This window comes from Nycticebus coucang, chromosome 9, assembly GCF_027406575.1.
Source record: "Nycticebus coucang isolate mNycCou1 chromosome 9, mNycCou1.pri, whole genome shotgun sequence".
Taxonomy (NCBI): domain Eukaryota; kingdom Metazoa; phylum Chordata; class Mammalia; order Primates; family Lorisidae; genus Nycticebus; species Nycticebus coucang.
The window spans coordinates 23,665,455-23,688,745 of NC_069788.1; the positions used below are offsets into that span (position 1 = coordinate 23,665,455).

General features: G+C 37.1%; 1 protein-coding gene across 33 annotated transcripts in view; it reads left to right on the plus strand.

Moving 5' to 3' along the window:
• DST (dystonin) overlaps nucleotides 1-23,291 on the plus strand; it is a 465,208-nt gene that overhangs the window by 276,983 nt on the left and 164,934 nt on the right. For 31 of the 33 annotated variants that reach the window (XM_053603771.1, XM_053603761.1, XM_053603774.1 and 28 more), the window contains 22 exons: nucleotides 1,946-2,041; nucleotides 2,135-2,262; nucleotides 5,156-5,249; nucleotides 5,540-5,694; nucleotides 7,099-7,561; nucleotides 7,642-7,770; nucleotides 7,938-8,015; nucleotides 8,101-8,262; nucleotides 8,348-8,452; nucleotides 10,999-11,094; nucleotides 12,108-12,233; nucleotides 12,858-13,010; nucleotides 13,198-13,352; nucleotides 13,562-13,688; nucleotides 14,182-14,365; nucleotides 15,464-15,621; nucleotides 16,118-16,296; nucleotides 16,801-16,939; nucleotides 17,769-17,962; nucleotides 19,186-19,348; nucleotides 19,861-19,944; nucleotides 22,112-22,219. In XM_053603771.1, the coding sequence (XP_053459746.1) occupies nucleotides 1,946-2,041; nucleotides 2,135-2,262; nucleotides 5,156-5,249; nucleotides 5,540-5,694; nucleotides 7,099-7,561; nucleotides 7,642-7,770; nucleotides 7,938-8,015; nucleotides 8,101-8,262; nucleotides 8,348-8,452; nucleotides 10,999-11,094; nucleotides 12,108-12,233; nucleotides 12,858-13,010; nucleotides 13,198-13,352; nucleotides 13,562-13,688; nucleotides 14,182-14,365; nucleotides 15,464-15,621; nucleotides 16,118-16,296; nucleotides 16,801-16,939; nucleotides 17,769-17,962; nucleotides 19,186-19,348; nucleotides 19,861-19,944; nucleotides 22,112-22,219 (3,276 nt within the window). Of the gene's footprint in view, nucleotides 1-1,945; nucleotides 2,042-2,134; nucleotides 2,263-4,883; nucleotides 5,051-5,155; nucleotides 5,250-5,539; nucleotides 5,695-7,098; nucleotides 7,562-7,641; nucleotides 7,771-7,937; nucleotides 8,016-8,100; nucleotides 8,263-8,347; nucleotides 8,453-10,998; nucleotides 11,095-12,107; nucleotides 12,234-12,857; nucleotides 13,011-13,197; nucleotides 13,353-13,561; nucleotides 13,689-14,181; nucleotides 14,366-15,463; nucleotides 15,622-16,117; nucleotides 16,297-16,800; nucleotides 16,940-17,768; nucleotides 17,963-19,185; nucleotides 19,349-19,860; nucleotides 19,945-22,111; nucleotides 22,220-23,291 lie in introns of those variants that run through there. The other 2 variants (XM_053603777.1, XM_053603778.1) reach the window with 1 other exon arrangement.

The following is a 23,291-nucleotide window of genomic DNA, read 5'->3' on the forward strand; positions in this document are numbered from 1 at the left end:
GGATGGCAGGATGAAGGGCCTCTGAGAAGGGCACACAGTGGGACAGGGGTAGGAGTACGCTTGTGGTTCAATCCTGTTAAAGACTCCAGGACTCATATAGCAAGAGGTCCATGCTGTATTTTGCCACGAATTCAAAAATACCTATCTGACTTCCAATAGAAGTGAATTCATGTTTAGTAAAACATTTGCTAATACTGTAAAACTTAGGTCAAGCGCTTTGAGGCAAAGAGATTATAGAAGTATAAAAGATGTTATAGATATGTAAATTTGTCAAAGAATCAATTGTTTCTTTTTACTTTTAGATTTATAATAAAGTCGTCTACTTTGTTTCTAGATGCCAATAATGTGCATATTGATTACAAAGCCTTAACTTCTTGCTTTGAAAGCTTTGTTTTCATGATAAAACTGAAACTGAAAAAAAATTATAACATCCCGGGTGGGCCCTCTTGAAGTTATTTATTATGTTTCTGCCTCCTTACAGAACATCTATGGAACAGTTCTTATTTCCATTACCAGAGGGAGTTTGTTCTTGGCACGAAGCTATTTGGCACCTAATGATAGGATACTTTGAAAATGTTCTTATATTGTTTATGTGATGTTTCCCTAAATGGTCGTGAAACTTTCTGGGGCAGGAAAGCTTTTCTTTTCTACCACCACATGGTACCATGAACAGTGTCTAACACACAGTGGTAGCCAGTGCTTAGTGGCCAGTAGACATCCTAAGACATCACATTTTGAATTCAAACCAATTTCAGATTTCATGTTCAAACATACTTATTTCCAAATAGATTGCTATTGTCCAGACCCTGGGGTAGACTCATACTAGCTTGTGATTAGTGCAAGATTCCTAAAGTTGTGGAAGAACTTAGAGGGATCACACAGATTGCTTATTGGTGCCTAAGCTAGGAAATACAGGAAAGAAAATATATGGTGATAAATGCAGAGTTTCATGTTAGCACAACTTTGAATGAAATCCTTCAGAAATGTGTCCGCTTGAACATTTATAGGGTTTTGTTTTAAAGCAGCATAAATTATGAAATAATTAGTATGTAGTTATTAAACATGGAGATGTTTTATCTACATAATTTTTATGGAGGTCTTTTAAAATAAATACAGTAAATTATATTTAAGAGGTTCTCAGATTAATATCTACAAACTAGATAATGATTTAATTATAAGGTTGAAACTTTTATAATAGCACCCTCAAATAATAGCATCTACCTTAATGTATTAAAAAATTGGTTTATTGGGCGGTGCCTGTGGCTCAAAGAAGTGGGGTGCTGGCCTCATATACTGGAGGTGATGGGTTCAAGCCCAGCCCCAGCCAAAAACTGCAAAAAAAGTAAAAATTAAAAATTGGTTTATTTCAAGTCATTGGAGAAGTCCAAAAGGAAAAAAAAAAAAAGAGAGAGAAATCTTTTAATTGGCTGATGGGACATTGAAACCAAATTCTAGCCCTGTTTATCTGCTGATGGGTCATTGAAACCAAATTCTAGCCCTGTTTATCTGCTAAGAATCCTGTTTTCAAAGATATAATCATGAAATAGAACAGTATTTTTTCTTAGTTTATGGGAATTGAATAAAATTATTTTTCCAAAAACTAAAAGATAAAGTACAACATTGGGAAAGTGTATCTTATAAAGGGTATATTTTCTTATTTGGATGATAAGAGGTTTTTCAAGAGCACTAAATACTGCCGTGGTTTGTTATTATCCAGATCCCTCTGTGGCCGTGTTTAATCATGCCTCACATCAATAATTACAACCTTGTCAACCCAGGTTACCACCTGGCTGGGAATCAGTATTGTCTCTGATAATCAGTTTCATAAAGGCATTCCACTGCCTGCATTTAACTCCGTAAATAGCGAAAAAAGTGTGGGCTTAGTAAGGTAATGAAATCAGATCTTTGAAGTTTGGCCCTTAACGTATTTAACCTTTCATTTTAGGCACTTTATAATCAGTATTTACAGTTTAAAGAAACAGAAATTCCACCAAAAGAGACAGAAAAATCCAAAATTAAACGCCTATATAAATTATTAGAGGTAAGCTCAAGTTTCCTTTGTACTGTGAAGCACAGTCTTTGTTGTGTTGTTTTTACATCTTTAGTTCACGTTAAATTTTTCTGTTTTCTAAAGATTTGGATAGAATTTGGACGTATCAAGCTCCTTCAAGGCTACCATCCAAATGACATAGAAAAGGAGTGGGGAAAACTCATCATTGCCATGCTTGAGAGGGAGAAGGCACTTCGTCCAGAGGTGGAGAGGTAGGCCAGAGGTGGTTCTGGCTGTGGATCTCAGTGGAACTTGTTTTAGAGCCAGGCAGGCCTTGGACCCTAATTTACCTCTTGTATTTACTTGGCTGTGTGTCCTTGTATAAGGTACTTAGTCTTGAAGATCCTTAATTTTCTTATCTAGAAACTCTTCCAAAAGGTTTTTAGGAATAAATCAATGAAGTAAGATATATGGATGTGTGTGTGATCTAAATTACCCATATGTCTCACGTGGGCCTTAACTTACCAGAGCCCAGATTTGGAAGCTTGTAAGTCACTAATTAACTTATTTTGTTCCTTGTTACACTTTTGGCTAGGGCCCTCTGTCCATGGGGGACTAGAAACCAAAATCTAGCCTGCCTCTGCTTAGACGATGCTGGGGCAGTGTCTAGAATGCTCTCCGTAGATGTCAGTTCAGTGACCTTCCTGCTGCACTTCTACAAACGCATTGATTCCATGAAATCCTCACTGTTGCCCAGGAAGGTACCTACCCTTAGTCTTCAGGGAGCATTAGTTAGGTGAATTTGTCCGAGGGGTGGTGCTTACCTCACAGCCTGGGGTGTGGGACTTGGGAGTCTTGATCTGTGTGTATTGCTCATCAGCCCTGAGGTCCGCGGGCCTGGCCTCACCATGTGAAGCCTGCGGTGTCAGGCACACCTCTCAGCCTCCTGGGCTGTCTGCAGAGCAGCCACACTGTCTGCTTTTCTCCCCAACTCCCTTTATTCCTAATCCTCCTGAGACCTCAGCTCCAACATAGCTTCCTTGAGAAACTTGCTGTGGTCCCAGGCCAGTTACGGTGTGTCGCTTAGAAAGCTCCTATTAGTCCCTTCATGGTGCTCATCTCAGTTGTTATTTTATATTAATGTTTATTTCTGAGATGGCTTGATTAAAGGCTGCCTGTTCCCTAGATGTGAACTCCGAGAATGTGGAGATGGCCTCCTGCTGTTGGTGTGCCTTGTGTTGCTCACGCCCAGCACAGTGCCTGGTACACAGTCGGAGTGCTTGGTACAGTGAAGTGCGCTGTGCCTCACACGCTGACTTCAACACTCATGGAATATGGAACAATGTGTTGGAGATGTGGGAGCCAGTCTAGCTCTTCAGTTCCTTTATTAAATTACTGATTATGCTTTTGTTAGAACATAATGTTACATCTGTATACCTGGATCATTAGAATCAAATGGAGCTTTTGATGGTGGATGTAGTTTCCAGAGATTAAAATGAGACACTAAGCCAATCATCCGAAGTAATGGAAAAGTGTAGGTCTAGATACAGAGTAGATTGGTAGTCAGCAGAACAGTAGCTGAATTTTATTATAATATATGCTAATTAAAGAATGCACAGAGTGGTAGAGAGTTCAGGGCCCAGGATCCACTCAATCCTGGATTAGAATATTAGCTCTTTTGCAAATTAGGTAATCTTAGACAAGTTCTTTAACTCTCTAAGCCTTAGTTTCTTCATTTGTAAACAGGATGTGATAACAGCTACCACGTGTAGTGGTTAGAATATGAGGGGAGGTAACATATAGCAAATGATTAGTTAATTTCCTTCATATAATGATTGCTTAATAAATGTCAGATGCTGCTATTATTATTTTGAGCAGTTCTATTTACTCACTGTATTTGACATGACACTCTCAAAATTTTCCCTTTCTTGACTTCTGAAAAGAAAAGTATCTGCCCTCAGAGAGGAGAAGCAATAGTTTGGCTTTGTATAGTGTTGGTGGTAGAAAAATATTTAGGAGCTTGTTTGGATAAATACCTTCATTTTTCTTGATGCAACAAGTTTTTGTGGCATTGACTATGTACTGCACATAATAGCTATGTGGCCTGAAAGCGTGTCACAGAGAATTGGGAAAGAGCCAATACTCCTATGCCTTATAATAACCTACAGAGAGGAAAAACAAGCACGGACAGATGACATATGCAGGCTGCATGGGTACTGTGCTTGGCACTTTGGCTTTTAAAAATGTCAAGTAGCTATCATAGGTTAGAAGTAACATTACTGAGAACATGTTATATAAAGAGAGGTAAATGGATAATTTTTCAGTTAACTCTAATAAACACGCAACATGGTGTTTAAAACGGAAATGTATTTTGTTTCTCATCCAGTTCATTTGTTTAGAGGTACTTGGTGAGTTCTAGCTTTTTGCCTTCACCCTGTTATTCAGCACAGACCTGGCCCTTTGCAAAAGTCAGGCCAGGATCAGATACTTGTGTTCGTTTAGCTGATGGTTGGTATTGCCAGAATAACCCTTATGTGAGGAGGCTTCTGGGTTGTTTTTTAGGTAGTTGCAATTGGATGACTCTCTGAGAAAATATTTGGTATATCTTTTTCAGTGACGCCCAAATTGGTCTGCCTTGTCTGTACTTGTAGGGTTTTAAGGCAGGCTACAAAAGGCAAACCTCAGCTAGCAAAACGGATGGCTTTAGGCGAGGTTCTTTTGAATAGTTATCAGCTATTATTTGCTGTGCATTGCATATGCATGTCGAAGCATATTTAAGGAGCCATTAAAAGCTGTAACGTTCAGCTGCCCCTTTTCACCGTTAGGAAGGAGAGCTTCTACTTTTTAATCTACTTTGAATGGTCAAAGAAAGAATACCGGTTCAGGAATAAAAATGCATAGTAGCAGTTATAGTTACCGTAGCAGTGATTCCCTGTTTAGTAATACTACCAGTACTCGGACTAGTCTCGATTCAAACGAAAATCTTCTCTCCGTTCATTGTGGTCCAACACTGATCAACTCCTGCATCAGCTTCGGCAATGAATCCTTTGGTAGACGGAGGTATTGGTCTGGGCTCATGTTTTACTTTTGGCAGGCAACATTTTTCAGGAATGGTAAGCTCTTTGACTTCAAAAGAAGATTTATTTCTATTGTCTCCTCTTTTAGGTTGGACATGTTGCAGCAGATTGCCAACCGAGTTCAGAGGGACAGCGTCATCTGTGAAGACAAACTGATTCTCGCCCGGAATGCTCTCCAGTCTGTAAGTTAATTTAGGCAGCCATTGAGGTTGTAGTAGAGGAGTCAGAGTGCCTTTGGGTAAACTAAAATTTTGCATAAAGTTTCATTGATTCTTGACATATGTTCTCCACTAGACGTTTGTTAAAGATTATGATTGGTGTGTGCTCTCTTGAGGGACAGTTAGCAAAAGGGACAACATATTTTTGAATCAACAAGGAAAACTAAAGAGGGCACCAGTGGGCTTCAGTTTTGTTTTTTGGAGTTTTATATTTGAATTTCACACAATTAATGTTGAGTTCTTTTAAAACACAGGATTCTAAAAGATTAGAATCAGGAGTGCAGTTTCAGAATGAAGCGGAAATTGCTGGGTATATCCTTGAAAGCGAGAACCTTTTACGCCAGCATGTAATTGATGTACAGATTCTTATTGATGGGAAATATTACCAGGCAGATCAATTGGTACAGAGGTAAGAGTGCCACTTATTCCTACACCGTGTCCTTTGTGTAACTATTTCATAGGTATTTATAGTGGAAATATAGAATGTGACAATTTTATGAAATACTTAACATTTCTTAGCTCTTTTTAGGTGAAAATTGGTGTCACATCAATTCTGCAATATTTTGGTGTGTTAAATAGTCATTTGCTCTTCAAAGATTAGTATTAGAAAAAATAGTTTAAGATTCATAAAATATTTATGGCTGCAGTAACTAACATACTCATTAAAATGAATACTTCAAATGTATGTTACATACATGTATTTGTTCACACATTTACATATAAGCATTCACTTTAAATGCACATATGTACATATGTAACATACATTCATTTTTTAAAAAGGAAAAAATCAGCAAAATGTCATTTTGATTTTTCAGTTTCCTGTTTATGTTAATGAAAGTGTTCATAACAAAATTTTGGGAAAAACATGGATATAAAAATTTATATCTCTGAGAAGTGGGTTTGGGAGTAGGTATAGAACCTTTCAGGCTGTGGCATCTCTCTCTCTCATTTTATCTAAAAGCAAAATTTTTTAATGATCCTTTGATCCAATAGTTTTATTTTTAGAAATATATAGTAGTTCTACATATGAAAAATACATAAATAAATGTAGGAAAAAGGCTTTATTTCATGCCAGAAACATTTTATAATAACAAAGTTTGGTACTATCCTAAATGTCAAATAATGGGAGAATGATCGCATTATAGTATAGTAATTGTGTTCATTATAAATGATAATTATAAAGACTAACAATATGGAAATTCCTCATAGGACAGTATTCATTGCAAAAAAATTATGCAAAATTTTGCCAATATGATTACAATGACCTTTTCATTATTATTACATTTATTTTATTTTTTATTTTTATTTTGAGAGAGTCTGTGTCACCCTGGGTAGAGTGCTGTGGCATCACAGCTCACAGCAACCTTAAACTCTTGAGCTAAAGTAATTCTCTTGCCTCGGCCTCCCAGTAGTTGGGACTACAGGCACCCGCCACAATGCCTGGTTATTTTTTCTTGTTGTTGTTATTGTTATCGTTGTTTAGCAGGCTCTGGCCTGGTTTGAACCCACCAGCCCCGGTGCATGTGGCCGGCGCCCTAACCACTGAGAGACAGGCACCAAGCCATTATTATTATTTTTAAAGGCTTTATTTTTTTGAGCAGTTTAGCTTTACAGAGAAACTGAGTAGAAACTGCAGAGCTCCCATATGCCCCCTCAGACCTCCCACTTCCCCAGTTATTAATATCTTGCCTTGGTGTCGTACGTTTTTTATAATTAGAAAGCCAATATTGATATGCTATTATTAACTAAAGCCCAGAATTTACATTAGGGTTCCCTCTTAGTGACAAGTGCCTTTTATGTTGTACCTTTTCAGGGTTGCAAAACTACGTGATGAAATTTTGGCCTTAAGAAACGAATGTTCTTCTGTGTATAGCAAAGGACGCATGCTAACTACGGAACAGACAAAGCTCATGATATCAGGAATTACCCAGAGTTTAAACTCAGGATTTGCACAGAGCTTACACCCCAGTCTGAACTCAGGTTTGACCCAGAGTTTAACACCTTCCCTGACCTCATCCAGTGTGACTTCTGGCCTCTCATCAGGGATGACATCCCACCTAACTCCGTCTGTCACTCCAGCCTACACACCTGGCTTCCCATCAGGATTAGTTTCAAATTTTAATTCAGGAGTTGAGCCACATTCCTTGCAAACTCTGAAGTTGATGCAGATCCGAAAACCCCTCCTAAAGTCGTCTTTGCTGGATCAAAATTTAACGGAAGAGGAAATCAACATGAAATTTGTTCAGGATCTTCTGAATTGGGTGGATGAGATGCAGGTAAAAAGAAAAACGTTTAAGTGTTTCAGTCTTCCTTGCTGTCAGTTTTTTTTTTTAACCTAGTTTTTTGTTATTTGAAGGGACAGCTGGACCGTACTGAATGGGGCTCCGATTTGCCAAGTGTTGAAAGCCATTTAGAAAATCATAAAAATGTCCACAGAGCTATTGAAGAATTCGAATCTAGCCTTAAAGAAGCTAAAATCAGTGAGGTATGTGACTCTAAATAGTATAAAATTTGTGTATATTTCATTTCAGTTTATTGTTGTTTTGCTGTTTACATAAAGACATTGTAACTCAGTAAGAGGTACATTAAATGTGAATCAGAATTCCTTCAGATTCCTGTCTAACCTTGACATGTTTTTATCCCTTGTTGTAGATTCAAATGACAGCACCTCTTAAACTAACCTATGCAGAAAAGTTGCACAGATTAGAGAGTCAGTATGCAAAACTTCTGGTAAGTTTTTTTTTTTAATGACGTTCTATTTTTCTTCTCTCTGTTTGGTAAAGACATGATTCTTACAATGATTTTCCTTATAAAGAATACATCCAGGAATCAGGAGCGGCACCTTGATACACTCCACAATTTTGTAAGTCGTGCAACTAATGAACTTATTTGGCTGAATGAAAAAGAAGAGGAGGAAGTTGCTTATGACTGGAGTGAGAGAAATACTAACATAGCTCGGAAAAAAGATTATCATGCTGTAAGTATGACCCCTGCCCTTGCAGAATAAGGTTGTACTTGAGGTTTAGATCTTTTTCTAACACATTTCTTAATTCTCAAATTAGGAATTAATGAGAGAACTTGATCAAAAGGAAGAAAATATTAAATCAGTTCAGGAGATAGCAGAGCAGCTACTTCTAGAAAATCACCCAGCTCGGTTAACTATTGAGGTAAGTCAGAAAGAGTATAATGGGAGGTGGGTGTGGTGGTTCACGTCTGTAATCTTTTGGGAGGCTGAAACAGATGCATCACCTGAGGTCAGAGTTTGACACCAGCCTAAGCAAGAGTGAGACCCCGTTTCTTAAAAAAAAAAAAAAAAAAAAAATAGTGTGGCATCGTGGTGCACTCTTGTAGTCCCAGCTACTTGGGAGGCTGAGGCAAGAGGATCACTTGAGTTTGAGGTTGCTGTGAGCTGTGATGCCATCGCAGTCTACTGAAGGCAACAAAGTGAGACTCTGTCTCCAAAAAAAAAAAAAAAAAAAAAGTGTTTAATGGTCTTGGTTGAATATTGACATGTGGTTATTGCCTTTCAGATTCTTTTATTGCTGATAAATTGAAAAATACAAATTATCAAACTTTTATTACATTGATTTAAAAATAATGTTTCTACCAAATCATACTGATTCTTGCTTTCTGTTCTCTTGCTCAAAGTAGGTCCCTTATCACTTGAAATAAAGGTCCCTTTGTTAATCCTCTGGCTGAGGAGATGTATTACCATAAATAAGAAAGACCTTTTCTTTATAAGCTTTGTCATTTTAGTTCTTTCCAGCTGTGTGACGTTGGGAAAGTGATATAGTCTTGCTAAGCCTCATTTCCTACCAAAAATAGGAGAAATTGCCTCTGATCAATAGAGCTGTATTGAAAATGAGAAGAAATTACTTACTTTTATATAAACATGGCATATTCTTAAGAAGTATCAGCTGTTATGATTTAATTTAATAATCTTATAATCTGGTTTTGTGACGTGTATTGCAACAACATCCGGGCAGCCTCATGGTGTATGGTAAACCTTTCAAATACAGAAGTGTTCAGTTGATGAAGGGTTTATCAGGTTGCCAGCAGTGGTGTTGTTGTTAATTCTTAGAGCAAATATTTACTAAGTGGAGTTAGTGACTTTCTGAGTGGGAAAAGGGGTTAGGTAAGAGGACCAGGAATGTCACTCCCGGGCAGACAGATGTGGCATATTGCTGGACTAGGGAAAGAAAGATGCCTTGCATGGGAGATGACATGCTTGAGACTCACTTAGAGTTGAGGGATGGAATCTGGTGGTCTGCTGAAATCATTATGACACAGAAAATTAGTCAAGTTCCAGGCCTCATTAGAGTTTGGAGATTGTTATATTGGACCTTCTTTCATATAAAATATGGTTTTGCATCCACATGAAATGCTGGGTATGAATGATAAAGATACAGAAGGATAGGGGACTGGAAGGGAAAAGAAGGCTGATAAGGTGGGGTAGTTTTGTAAGATAATAAACTAAAAATAGAGTACTGCTTAGGGCAGAAAGAAGAAAGCTGTAAGGAAATGTAATTATAGATTAAGAATTTTGATGGGGATGGAAAATGTTAGTCTGACCATTTATATGCAGAAATGATAATCTAATTAATGAAAAGTTTCTTAAGGGGTAAAAAGAGGCCTTAGTAATCTTTATGATTTCACTGGCTTGTTCTGTGTATGGGTACGTGGGTAATGTTTAGTTCATTTATCAACACTATTGCGTGTTTTACATGAAAAAAAGCGACTATTGTTAGATTCCTATAGTCTTTTATGGTCAGTTTATTCAAAGTTGCTTAATTTGAGGGAGCACATAATATGATCGTGATATATTGCTGTATTTCCAATGCTGCACTGCATGTTCCTGTCTAAAAGCTACCTGAGCATAGCTTAGCAAGTATGGGTTTTTCCAAAACAAGAATAAAATGAGACTTGCTTAATATAGTCATTAAAGCATCACGAGCGCCCTCTCCTGGACGTCAGTGAATTGCACCTTAACTATAAAAGTGTTCCATGTTTCCTTAATGAATTGGATTTCCTTCTACAGTATTTTTTGCTCTTACGAAAGGTACACCCTGCATTAAATTAAAGGCTTAAGAAAACAAAATTTTTAATAAAAATGTTAGTATTATCACCATTATAATTCTAGCGTTACACTTGTTTGAAAGTGCACGCATCCCTTTTCCTTCCCTGCCCAAACCTTAATTCCAGGAAAAAGAAAAAGAAAATGACAGCACTAGATATTTCTGTATTAGAAGGTGTATTTCATGGTGAAGTAAGATGAGAATTCAGAAAAAGAGATGAAGGTGTCACGAAGGAAAGCATATCTGAGGATTCCTCAGAGCAGGTATAAGGGTTAGTAGCAAAGGAGTAAAAGGGTTGGTTTTCTAACTAGGGGGGATAGCTTGCATTTATGTCCATGGTTGTTTTTTCATGTAAAATAGCCAGGGTTAATTTTTTTCTTGCATTTTAAAAAGAAATTTTAGTAAGTTTAAAATTGAAGAAAAAGAAACTGGGCCAATTTTGAACTTAGGACTGGCTGTGTGCAGGTGGCAACCCCTAGGTCAGAAGGGCCTTCTATTACCATGATGTTTAAGTCTCACTGTGTTCAGTGCTCGACTCTGCAGTTCAGACAGCTGAGTACTGGAGTGTTTAGAAGCATCAGTGTGCATGTGCTTTATTGCTCTCCAGCTGGTCACGGTGGCTGTGTTTTATCTCCCAGGCCTACAAAGCGGCGATGCAGACGCAGTGGAGCTGGATCTTACAGCTCTGCCAGTGTGTGGAGCAGCACATAAAGGAAAACACAGCGTATTTTGAGGTCTGTGAATAAAGGCATGACTTCCATAGATGGCATTGTGATTTTGGCTGACTTACAGAAATCTTCTTCATAATTTATGGTTAAGATATATAAACATGTCAGGTGTGGTGGCTCACGCCTATAATCCTTGCACTCTGGGAGGCTGAGGCGGTGGATTGCTTGAGTTCAGGAGTTCGAAATCAGCTTGAGCAAGAGCGAGATGCCATCTCTATTAAAAATAGAAAAACTAGCTGGGCATGATGGCAGGCGCCTGTAGTCCCAGCTATTCGGGAGACTGAGGCAAGAGGCTGCTTGAACCGCAGGAGTTTGAGGTTGCTGTGAGCTATGATGGCATGGCACTCTGCTGAGGGTAACAAAGTGAGACTCTATCTCAAAAAAAAAAAAAATATATAAACATATATTTCCTGTGCAAGGGCAATTAGTGGAAAATTTTTTTGTTAGTATCCATGAAGTTCGTGTTCTATTTAAAATAGTGTGCAATTTAAAATTGCACACAAACTTTTTGGACATCCTGTATAAAAGGGTTAGTTTCATGTTCTGTAGGATCAATTCTCTTAAGCTTTCTATTAAGGAAGAAATCCTTTAAAAAAAAAACCCTTAAGATATTATATCATAAAGTCTTTATTCTACAAATATGTCTCTTACTAAGGAAATGTTTTCATCACAGAGAGTCAACCAAATGAGCTCTTTGTTCTACTTGTAAGAATTTTAAAGTATTCCTGGAATACCTCTACCTAAAAGTTGTTTGAACCTTAAAGTAAAACAGACTTTCGATCAAAATAATAGAGTCAGAACATGCGCATAAACTTAGGACACTTAGGATTTCTTCATAATCCCCCAAGCCCAAGGGTTGTTTGGCTCCAGGAAGGATGCGGCTATCAAGTTGTCTTGTGGTGCTTTTCTTGTGTTCTGTTTACGAGGGGTACACACAGGGCCCTGGTATCTGAACTTGACATCTCTGTGTTTTACTGGGATTTGCCATACTTTAACTGCCAAATTTCATCTTTTCTTAGTTTTTCAATGATGCCAAAGAAGCTACTGATTACTTAAGGAATCTCAAAGATGCTATTCAGCGGAAGTATAGCTGTGATAGATCAAGCAGCATTCACAAACTGGAAGACCTTGTTCAGGAATCAATGGTATTAACACAAAAACTTACACATTTCATCAGTAATGTGTGGTGATCAGATTAGTGTTTTGTTATTTTTAGGGGTTTAGAACTTTAGATTTTATTGGCACTCTTGATAGTTCCACCTCATTCAATTAAGCATTTAAGCATTCAGTTTCATTATTGCTTTGATAAGAAATACAATGTTTTTTTTTTTTTTTATTTGATAGCCTTATGATATGCTTGCTCAGTGTTCTTTTGGTTTTGGGGGGGTGTTTAGCCATTCATTTCATTCCATGAGTGCTGCTTAAGTACTTTCTGTGCCCAAGGCACTGTTTTAGCTTCTAGAGATACAGCTGTGAACAAATCAGATAAGAATCTCTATTCCTGTGCTGGGGGCAGAGCTGGACAACAAACTGAATATATAAATAAAATATATGTAATATGTTAGATAGTGGTCAATGCTCAAGAGGAAAAGAAATAGCCAATCAAACAAAATAAAGGAAGGGAGATGCAGGAGGGAGTGGGGAGGAGTAGAAAGTTCAGACTAGGTAGTCAGGGAGAACATTTCTAATGAAGTTTCATTTGTGCAAAGCCCCAAAGGAATGGGGAGTACAAGTCTTATTTTTAAAAATCCATTGCTTTTATTATTTAGGAAGAGAAGGAAGAACTTCTTCAGTACAAAAGCACAGTAGCAGCCTTGATGGGGAAAGCGAAAACAATAACGCAACTGAAGCCAAGGAATTCTGACTGTCCACTCAAAACATCTATTCCCATCAAAGCTATCTGTGACTACAGACAAATTGAGGTACTTGTAACTCCTTGAAATAGACCCGTTACTGTCTTTATTCATCTATTTTTAGAGATGAGATCATATGGCTTACCGGTGGTAAAGTTTTTCTGTTTTATAAAGTAAAAAAATACAAGACTGAATATGGAAAATGATTAGTTAACAGTGACCTCATTTAGTTTTTCTGTTCTTCATTTAAAACCAGATAACCATTTACAAAGATGATGAGTGTGTTTTGGCGAATAACTCTCATCGCGCTAAATGGAAGGTCATTAGTCCTACTGGGAATGAGGCTATGGTCCCTTCCGTGTGCTTCACCGTTCCTCCACCAAACAAAGAAGCAGTTGATCTTGCAAACAGGTATGTACGCGTCAGCTGAAACCATAGGGTCGGTTTTGGGGGTTCTGTGAAGATTGAAGAAACAGTCACTGCTTTGTCAAGGCCACAAAGAGTCATAGGCTATAGAACTAATAATACACCTGGGCTGCTTCACACAGGATAAAGGACAACTGTAGTATGTTTTCAGAGGAAGTAAAAAGGATTAATCTGTTTTCTTTCATGTATTTCAGAATTGAGCAACAGTATCAGAATGTCCTGACTCTTTGGCACGAGTCTCATGTAAACATGAAAAGTGTCGTATCCTGGCATTATCTCATCAATGAAATTGATAGAATTCGAGCTAGCAATGTGGCTTCAGTAAGTGTAAATCTACCTGTCAACCCAGTGTGTTAAAAAATGTGGGATACTTTGTCATCTGTGGGGTGAAGTTTATATTTGCTACAGAATAGGATGGAGCAGTGAATATTTAATATTCATTTATTAAATATTCATTTAATAAATGAATATTTGCTATGTGTCTGCTGTATTTAAGGCACTTTCTAAGAATTGGGGACATGTGGAGAGAACAGATTTCATCCCATGCTTACTGGGAGGTAAGGAGACAGGACAGTGTTTCGCCGTCCAGACTTGGGTATAGTTTATTCCATGTATTGAATTTTGTGGATTTATTTTTCCTTCTCTTTTAAAACCTGAAATTTCTAATGAAAAAGAAAATTTCAGATGGTTCTTCTATTTAGAACTGTAAGTATACGCTGGCATATACCATGAGACCACATTGAGGTCTGTCCCATTCAAATGTAACTCCTGGTACTATGCTCATTTATTTACATGGATCTTTGGTTTTCTTTAGATAAAGACAATGTTGCCTGGTGAACATCAGCAAGTTCTGAGTAATCTGCAGTCTCGCTTTGAAGATTTTCTGGAAGACAGCCAAGAATCCCAAATATTTTCAGGCTCAGATATAACACAACTGGAAAAGGAGGTTAATGTATGTAAACAGTATTATCAAGAACTTCTTAAATCTGCAGAAAGAGGTAAAGCATGAGAATCCTTGTCTTTTTTCCTCATGGGTGTTCAGTCCAGCCTCTTTTTCACTCTCAAGGGGAATTTCAGGCTTAGATGTGTCACATCACTCAGCCTACATGATGTGTAGACACAATTGCTGGAATGTCAAAAGCATGTTTGAGGTAGAAGATGCAGGAAGGATTCATTTATTACAGTTCCAAATGATGAGTTAATCAAAAGACACAAACCAAATAGTACGACAGTGAATTCTTTTCAACGTTTTCACTATTTTTGCTATGTAGTGTTCAGAATGATGATTCTTCAGTTTCAGAAAAGATGCAGTTATTTTCTCATCTATCAAACTTTGATTTCATATATGAATTACAGCAAAAGGTTTTGTCTAATTAAATTTTGGTAAATATATATTTTATTTTGAACTCTGGTGATCTGAATTAGAGATATTTATGTTCTATTTTTTAAAAAAATCTTAAACATTAACACATTCTTTTCCCTTTTAAGGATTTTTATTTAATTTTTTATAATTAATCTGCAACTAATAAAATTCACATTTTTATGAACATAAAGAGCAAAATATTACTTTCTTTTGCTTTTTGAGACAGTCTCACTTTGTTGCTCCTGGTAAGAGTGCCGTGGTGTCATAACTCACAGCAACCTCAACTATTGGGCTCAAGCGATTCTCTTGCCTCAGCATTCTGAGGAGCTGGGATTACAGGCGCCCGCCACAACTCCCAGCTATTTTTAGAGGTGGGGTCTGGTTCCAGCTCAGGCTGGTCTGAAGTTGTGAGCTCAGGCGATCCACCCATCTCAGTCTCCCAGAGTGCTGGAGTTACAGGCGTGAGCCACCTTGCCTGGCCTAAAATACTACTTTCTTTGGACATTGTTAATCAGAACTTGGTACCTGAAATGGCATTAGGGAATTTTCATTGCAGCTTCTTAAATTTTAAGATTTATAGTTTAAGGTTTATATCTTTTGCAAAGATTCGTGATAAAAATAGGGACCATTCGTTTGATTAGCTATGTCCTCTAATAGTAAAACTGCCACATTAAAACATGAAAAAGAGCAGTCAAAAGGTAGAAACCAGGGAGCATTGTATTTATTTTCACAGAGGAACAAGAGGAATCAATTTATAATCTCTACATCTCTGAAGTTCGAAACATTAGACTTCGGTTGGAGAACTGTGAAGATCGATTGATCAGACAGATCCGAACTCCCCTGGAACGAGATGATGTGCATGAAAGTGTGTTCAGAATCACAGAGCAGGAGGTGAGAGTTATAAATATGTTGGAAAAATAAACAACAAGGTAAATTACTGTCTTAATGACCTTAGGCCTCAACCCCTGTGACTTCTTATGTATTGAACTTTGCTCATTGGTCACATTGTGAGATCTGAGTATGTATTTATTGCTGATTATAAACTAGGATTCTATAAATTAGTTCTGACTCAGGTAAATGAGGGAACCTGTACCCTCCACCCTCTGGTGGAGGCTCTGAAGGCTCCTCATAATGAAGGTCATGATATACCTGCTGTGTACAAAAGCACTAAGTTAGATGTTGGGGCTGAGGAGGTGAGCAGTAAGGGAGTTACTGAATGTAAAACTTTGATGCCATGGATTAGTCTCTTTAATAATGAAAAGGTAAGCAATGTGTTGATTTTTAACTCAGTGGTCATAACATGAAATGTACATTTTTAAACTGTTTTGAGAAAAATGCCTCATCTAAGATGATTGCCAAATTCTCATGTTCTTTCTCTGTCTTACAGAAACTAAAAAAAGAACTGGACCGACTTAAAGATGATTTGGGAACCATCACGAATAAATGTGAGGAATTTTTCAGTCAAGCAGCAGCCTCTTCCTCCGTCCCCACCTTACGATCTGAGCTCAGCATGGTCATTCAGAACATGAACCAAGTCTATTCCATGTCTTCCACTTACATAGAGAAGTACGTAACTGCTGTCTCAATGTGAAATTTGGCTCATGCAACTGTCATTTTTATGTACTGTTAATTTAAACATTCATTGTTATTAATGTAAATATTCAATTTTATTTTGTCTTAAGAAAGACGTTAAATGCTTTTATGGATTGATGATATTTCTCTGTGTCGAAAGGGGCTGTGCCTCAGAGATTAGCACGTCTTATGTTATGCTCCCAGTCGCTGTAGTAGCCCAGCTGCTGTAACTTTAGGATTTTCCTTGCATGCTTGGCCAGGGTAGAAGGAAACCATCTTACGTTGGAATATCTTGCTAAATACTGTGCACTTGCAGGGTAGGGGATTGGGGGGAAGACGTGCTGTCTATTAAGAGGTAAATATGGCTCTTGTAGTAAATGCGTCCGTGTTCCCAGAGAGAGAGCAAGCTGTGCCACGTGTCATAATGATGCCTTAGGACTGAATTACGTGAAATAAACGTTTAACAGCAGGTGGCTATTGTTTAATTCCTTCTTTAAGGTTGAAAACTGTTAATTTGGTGTTAAAAAACACTCAAGCGGCAGAAACCCTTGTAAAACTCTACGAAACTAAACTGTGTGAAGAAGAAGCAGTGACAGCCGACAAGAATAATATTGAGAATCTAATAAGTACTTTAAAGGTATGAGTCTCCCTTTTGGCTATTTTTTCAAGACCGTACTCCACGTATTTCTCTCACACTAGCTCAGATCTTTAAACATCAAGCATTAAATTTCTCCCTTTGAAGGTATTTTTGAATGGATTTATTCCATTTTATGTTTCCATAATTCCGCAGCTACTGTGAATAGGTCTGGCCAATCACTTGGGTTTGAGAAGAGTTGTTCTCATTTGAAGTTTGATCTTTTTTGACAGTAGCTTTCGATAATTGAGCAGGAGGAGGAGTTGAAGCTGAAAATCAAATTTTTTTGTAAAAGATATGCTTGCTAAAAGAGGCACTTACTTTAAAATATCAAAGAGGTAGACAGAGGACTTACTCTAAGAAAGGGAAAGGACGAGTAGTTGTACTCCTCCGTATCATATATTTCTCTATATATTTCTCTATGTAAAACTATTGGAAAGCAATTGTGAGACGTTATCTCAGTGATTTTTCATGCAGATATTCACTTTTTTAACAACAGAATTAGTAGACATTAAAAATAGACAATAAAAGGACATATTTCACTTATTTTACAGCTTGCTTATGGAATATATTTTATTTTCTTGATGTGCAAATTCAACTGAGCCAAACTTCATAAAATTGTCAATTTAGGAAAATCAAAGTGCAGTCAAATATTGGCGGTTTCATAAGGTTCAACCTAATAGAACATCTTATAAAGGAAAGATACTCACTCTTCTTTCCTTTATCTGATTTTATATCAGTCATTTATAAACAAATTATAAAAATAGGTAAAGACTGTGTTTACCCAGCAAGTGATGGATGTTTGTGTAACTTTCAAATTAATGCATTTTAGCAATGGAGAGCTGAAGTAGATGAAAAGAGAGAGGTATTCCATGCGCTAGAGGATGAGCTGCAGAAAGCTAAAGCCATCAGTGATGAGATGTTTAAAACATATAAGGAACGGGACCTTGATTTCGACTGGCACAAGGAAAAAGCAGATCAATTAGTTGAAAGATGGCAGAATATTCACGTGCAGATTGACAACAGGTTAGTTGTCAATCCTTTTTTGTTCAGTTTTAGTACAGATTTAATATCCCTCTGTGTACTTGGTAAAATCTAAATTTGTTAGGCTTTTAAAAACCTTCCATAGTTAACTGTTAACTGTAATAGCTCTACCTAATTGTATTTCTTTCTTAATACGGTAAGAAGTTTAGTAAGACATTTCACTTCAAAATAAGCATTTTTCAACTCTATATTATTAAATTATCAACATATTCTGGCATTTGTATAGTTAATCTACTTGCCTTTTCTAAGGGAAAAAAATACAGTTCTTTAATTATTATAATATTCAAATAACCTTGATATAGTAAGATCATTAATCGTGTGTTGGTTGGGGTCGTATGTAGTCATTTATACTAGACCTAAGAAATGTGAAGGAATTGAAATGACGCGATGGTCAGATCTATTAGTATAGAGTAGAAATGTCTTAATACAATAATTAAGAAAATGAGATGAGGTTTATATTAACCAGTGTGATGTAAGTGTTCCTAATTCTATATGAAATCAGCACTTTGCACCCCATAAATGTATTAATGTATACATGATCTATGTGTTTATGATTTAATAAAAAAAAAGACAGAAGCAAAAAAAGAGAAAGAAAACAGGAAAAAGTTGACATTGCCCAGTAACTAAGTTAAAAAAGCAAAAGGAAATGGGATGGTTTTACGCTCATCTTAAAAGAAATGGATTAGTACCCTTTCTCATTCGTTTTCATGTTTATATTAATGCAAATAAAATTATTTTATGACATAATACCATTCTTGAGAAATAAAATTATGTGGAAATATATGGTATTACCTCATCTCTTACAGGTGATAAAAAGGTTTAATGTGATAGTTTTAAAAATCATAGAAACAAGTACTTCATCACAGCTTTCACTCTCTGCAACCATGTTGAACCACTCACTGAACTGCCTTCTCCTTATTTCAAAAGTAAAACTAACATTTGTTGCAAGCCTTAGTTATTCAAGACATCCTGATTGATAATTCTTATAGTTAAGGTTCCACTTTTCCTGATTTTTACTTTTGGCTTGTCCCGAGAATAATAAGTTACCACGATATCGCACAACTCTGGGACCAAAATGCTTGTGTTCCACCCCAAGCCTAGATGGAGTGCCGGCGAATTCTTCCCACACACAGGGCCGTGTCCTGCAGTGACTTGTCTCTCCCTTCTCTTCCTCCCACCTTCCTGTTTGGTTACTACTCTCTTAGGTTACGAGACTTGGAGGCCATCGGCAAATCCCTGAAGTACTACCGAGATACCTATCACCCGTTAGATGACTGGATCCAACAGGTTGAGACTACTCAGAGAAAAATTCAGGAAAATCAGCCTGAAAATAGTAAAACCCTCGCCACACAGTTGAATCAACAAAAGGTATGTAAAAGCCATTTCTTGTACTAAGGTGGTGCCTGTAGTTGGTCATTCATGATTTTCAAATTCCTAATGATCATTTTTTAATCATAGGTATGGAAAGCTCTTTGGTATTTTGCTGGCCCCTCTAGTTTTGTGGGTTCCTAAATAAATAAAAACGGTTCGTGGTAGAAAATTAAAGCATCACATTTGACAGAAAGCTGAGAATTTTGTTCTATCTTCAGGGGCCGATAATTTCTAGCTCTTTTTTCATCGAGAGTAGGGGTTGGCCAAGGGCATCAAGTCTGCTTGTGGATAATTCCCATGGAGTTCAGTGATTTTTTGCTCATGGTTGAGTTTTTTACGTGGCTTTATCTTGCCTTATTTACCCACATGTCACATTGCATATTAACTGCAAAGGGCTAAGGATCTATATTGTTAAGTAATGTGGGTATTTCTTAGGTCCTGCGGATCTTAGGTGGTGGAATCGCATATAGTTCCCTGTCCTTTTTCTTATAAACTATATGTGTTTATAGATGCTGGTGTCTGAAATAGAAATGAAACAGAGCAAAATGGATGAGTGTCAAAAATACGCAGAACAGTACTCAGCTACAGTGAAGGTAAGAAGGTTGATTTACTTTAGACGAATTTAACATTTAGGTGTATAATTTACAGTGTACTTTCAAAGTCATACAAATCATTTCACTCTGTGTTAAAAAGTAAAAAGAGGAAATCTTCATTCGAACTTTTTTGATGTGTTATCTAATAATTCTTTGTGAGATTGGAGTCAAATAACAGTCCTGATTCATTCATATTCTCTCTCGGCATCACACACGTGCCTGAGCTTGTGTGCACCCCCCAAAACAGAGCTCTGAAGCTGGCTTTTGAATCACTTCTGCTCTTTCTTTTTCTTTCTCTTTCTTTTTTCTTTTTCTTCCCTTAACATTGCTAGAATATTCTATGGAAGAACTTTTCACTTTCTCATGTAGGGACATTTCTTATTCTTTCAAGTTATCATTGACAACTTCTCAGCTTTAGCCTTCCAGATCCATTGCCTATCTGGAAGAAAGGGAGATTGCCTATAACTAGGATATTGTAATACAATTTTTGTGAGCTTCCAAAGAAATGTGGGACATTACCTGACCACCCTAAATGTTTCTGATTTTATTCCTACCTTAAAAGCATCTTCAGGATGATTAGATAGATTTCTAAAAATGTAGGGTTTTTTTTTTTGTTTGTTTGTTTGGTTTTTTTTTTTTTTTTGATACAGGGTCTCACTTTGTTGCCCAGGCTGGAGTGCGGTGGTGTGATCATAGGTCACTGATGCCTGGAACTCCTGGGCGCAAGGGATTTTTCTGCCTCAGCCTCCTGAGTAGCTCAGATTACAGGCCACCATGTGCTACCATGCTTGGCTAAAAATGTAGTTTTTCAGTACAGTCATGTGTCACTTAACAGTAGAGATAGGCTCTGAGAAATTTGTTGTGAGGTGATTTTATGCTTATGGGAACATTACAGAGTGTACTTAAATCTAGATGCAATGGCTCATTACACACCTAGGCCGTATGGGGTTGCTCCAAGGCCACAAATCTGTACAGCATGTTCCTGTTCTGAGTACTGAGGGCAGTTGTAACACAAAGGTAAGTACTTGTGTATGTAAATACATCTAAACAGAGAAAAGGCACAGTAAAAATAGGCAATAAAAGATAAAAAATAGTACACTTTTATAGGACACTTGTGAATGGAGCTTATAGGATTGGAAATTGCTCTGGGTGAGTCAGTGAGTGAATGTGAAGGCCTAGGATACTGCTGTACACTACTGGAGACTTCACACACACTTCACCCTTAGGCTACACTAATTGGTAAAAAAAGAAAAAAAATTTTCTTCAAGAATAAATTATCCCTAAGGGTATATGGCACACCTGGGTGAAGGGCACAACTACAATGGCGCTTACCTAACAAATGCAAACATTGTCACCTAATGGGTTGTACTCTCATATTAATTGGAAATAAATTAATAATAAATTGTAGTTAGCTTATTGTTGAGTTTTTACTTTATAAACCTTTAATTTTTTAAACTTACTCTTTATTAGTATAGTTTAAAATGCTGGCACGCACTATACAAAAATATTTTTAATATCGTCATAGGCTTAAAAATTTTATATTAAACATTTTTTTTACTTTTTAAACTACTTTGTTAAAAACTAAGACACAAAGACATGCATTAGCCTCGGCCTACACAGGGTGAAGATCACCATCACTGTCTCCACCTGTACATGTTTCCCACCAGAAGGTCTTTGGGGCAGTCGCACTCCTGAAGGACCTATCTTGAGACTGTTACAGTCGATTTATTTTTTTTGTAAGTGGAAAGGATACACTCTAAAATAATAATGAAACAAGTATGTATAATATAGTAAATACATCAAATGGTAACGTGGTCCTTTATCATCAAGTATTATGTACTGTGGATGATTGTATGCCTTCCGCTTTTATACAATGCCAGCATGGTAAGTTTGTTTACCCCAGCATCACCACAAACATGCGAGGAATGTGTTGTGCTAGGATATCAGTAGGGGATAGGAATTTTTTAGCTCCATTTTGATCTTAAGAGCCCACTGTCTAATGTAAGGTCTGCCCTGGATCAAAATGTTGTTATACATGGCTGTATTTTCTTTATTTATAAAGTTAATTCAGGGGAACTAGGTTCTAATTATCAGTGTTGAATCACGAAGGCATGAAGCTTCAGTGCTTTGCTTTAATTAGATTGATCTTTCTAACTCCATTCTGCAGGACTATGAATTACAAACAATGACATACCGGGCCATGGTGGATTCACAGCAAAAATCTCCAGTGAAACGCCGAAGAATGCAGAGCTCCGCAGATCTCATTATTCAAGAGGTAAAAAGAGTATGAGAGAGAGAAGGGAAGGAGGATAAAAGAAACCCCATTTTTAAAAACAATTTTATTTATTCTCATTGTGGTAAAAATAACAGACTATAAAACCATTTTAAAACCATCATTTAATGACATTTCAGTATATCATAGTGTTGTGCATCCATCACTGCTGTTCATTACCAGAACTCTTCCATCATCCCAGACAGAAAGTCTATACCCCAAACATTATTAAGGGTTTTTAAAAAATCTTTAAAATATTTTTATTCAAGATTATTATCATTATTTTTTTTCTATTGTTGGGGATTCATTGAGGGTACAATAAGCCAGGTTACACTGATTGCAATTGTTAGGTAAAGTCCCTCTTGCAGTCATGTCTTGCCCCCATAAAGTGTGACACACACCAAGTCCCCACCCCCCTCCCTCCGTCCCTCTTTCTGCTTCCCCCTCCCATAACCTTAATTGTCATTAATTGTCCTCATATCAAAATTGAGTACATAGGATTCATCCTTCTCCATTCTTGTGATGCTTTACTAAGAATAATGTCTTCCACTTCCATCCAGGTTAATACGAAGGATGTAAAGTCTCCATTTTTTTTAATGGCTGAATAGTATTCCATGATATACATATACCACAGCTTGTTAATCCATTCCTGGGTTGGTGGGCATTTAGGCTGTTTCCACATTTTGGTGATTGTAAATTGAGCTGCAATAAACAGTCTAGTACAAGTGTCCTTATGATAAAAGGATTTCTTTCCTTCTGGGTAGATGCCCAGTAATGGGATTGCAGGATCAAATGGGAGGTCTAGCTTGAGTGCTTTGAGGTTTCTCCATACTTCCTTCCAGAAAGGTTGTACTAGTTTGCAGTCCCACCAGCAGTGTAAAAGTGTTCCCTTCTCTCCACATCCACGCCAGCATCTGCAGTTTTGAGATTTTGTGATGTGGGCCATTCTCACTGGGGTTAGATGATATCTCAGGGTTGTTTTGATTTGCATTTCTCTTTTATTCAAGATTATTAACTCTAGAGATAAGTAAATGTGCTTCATGGCTAAATTTAGAAGAAAATTATTTAGTGTGGT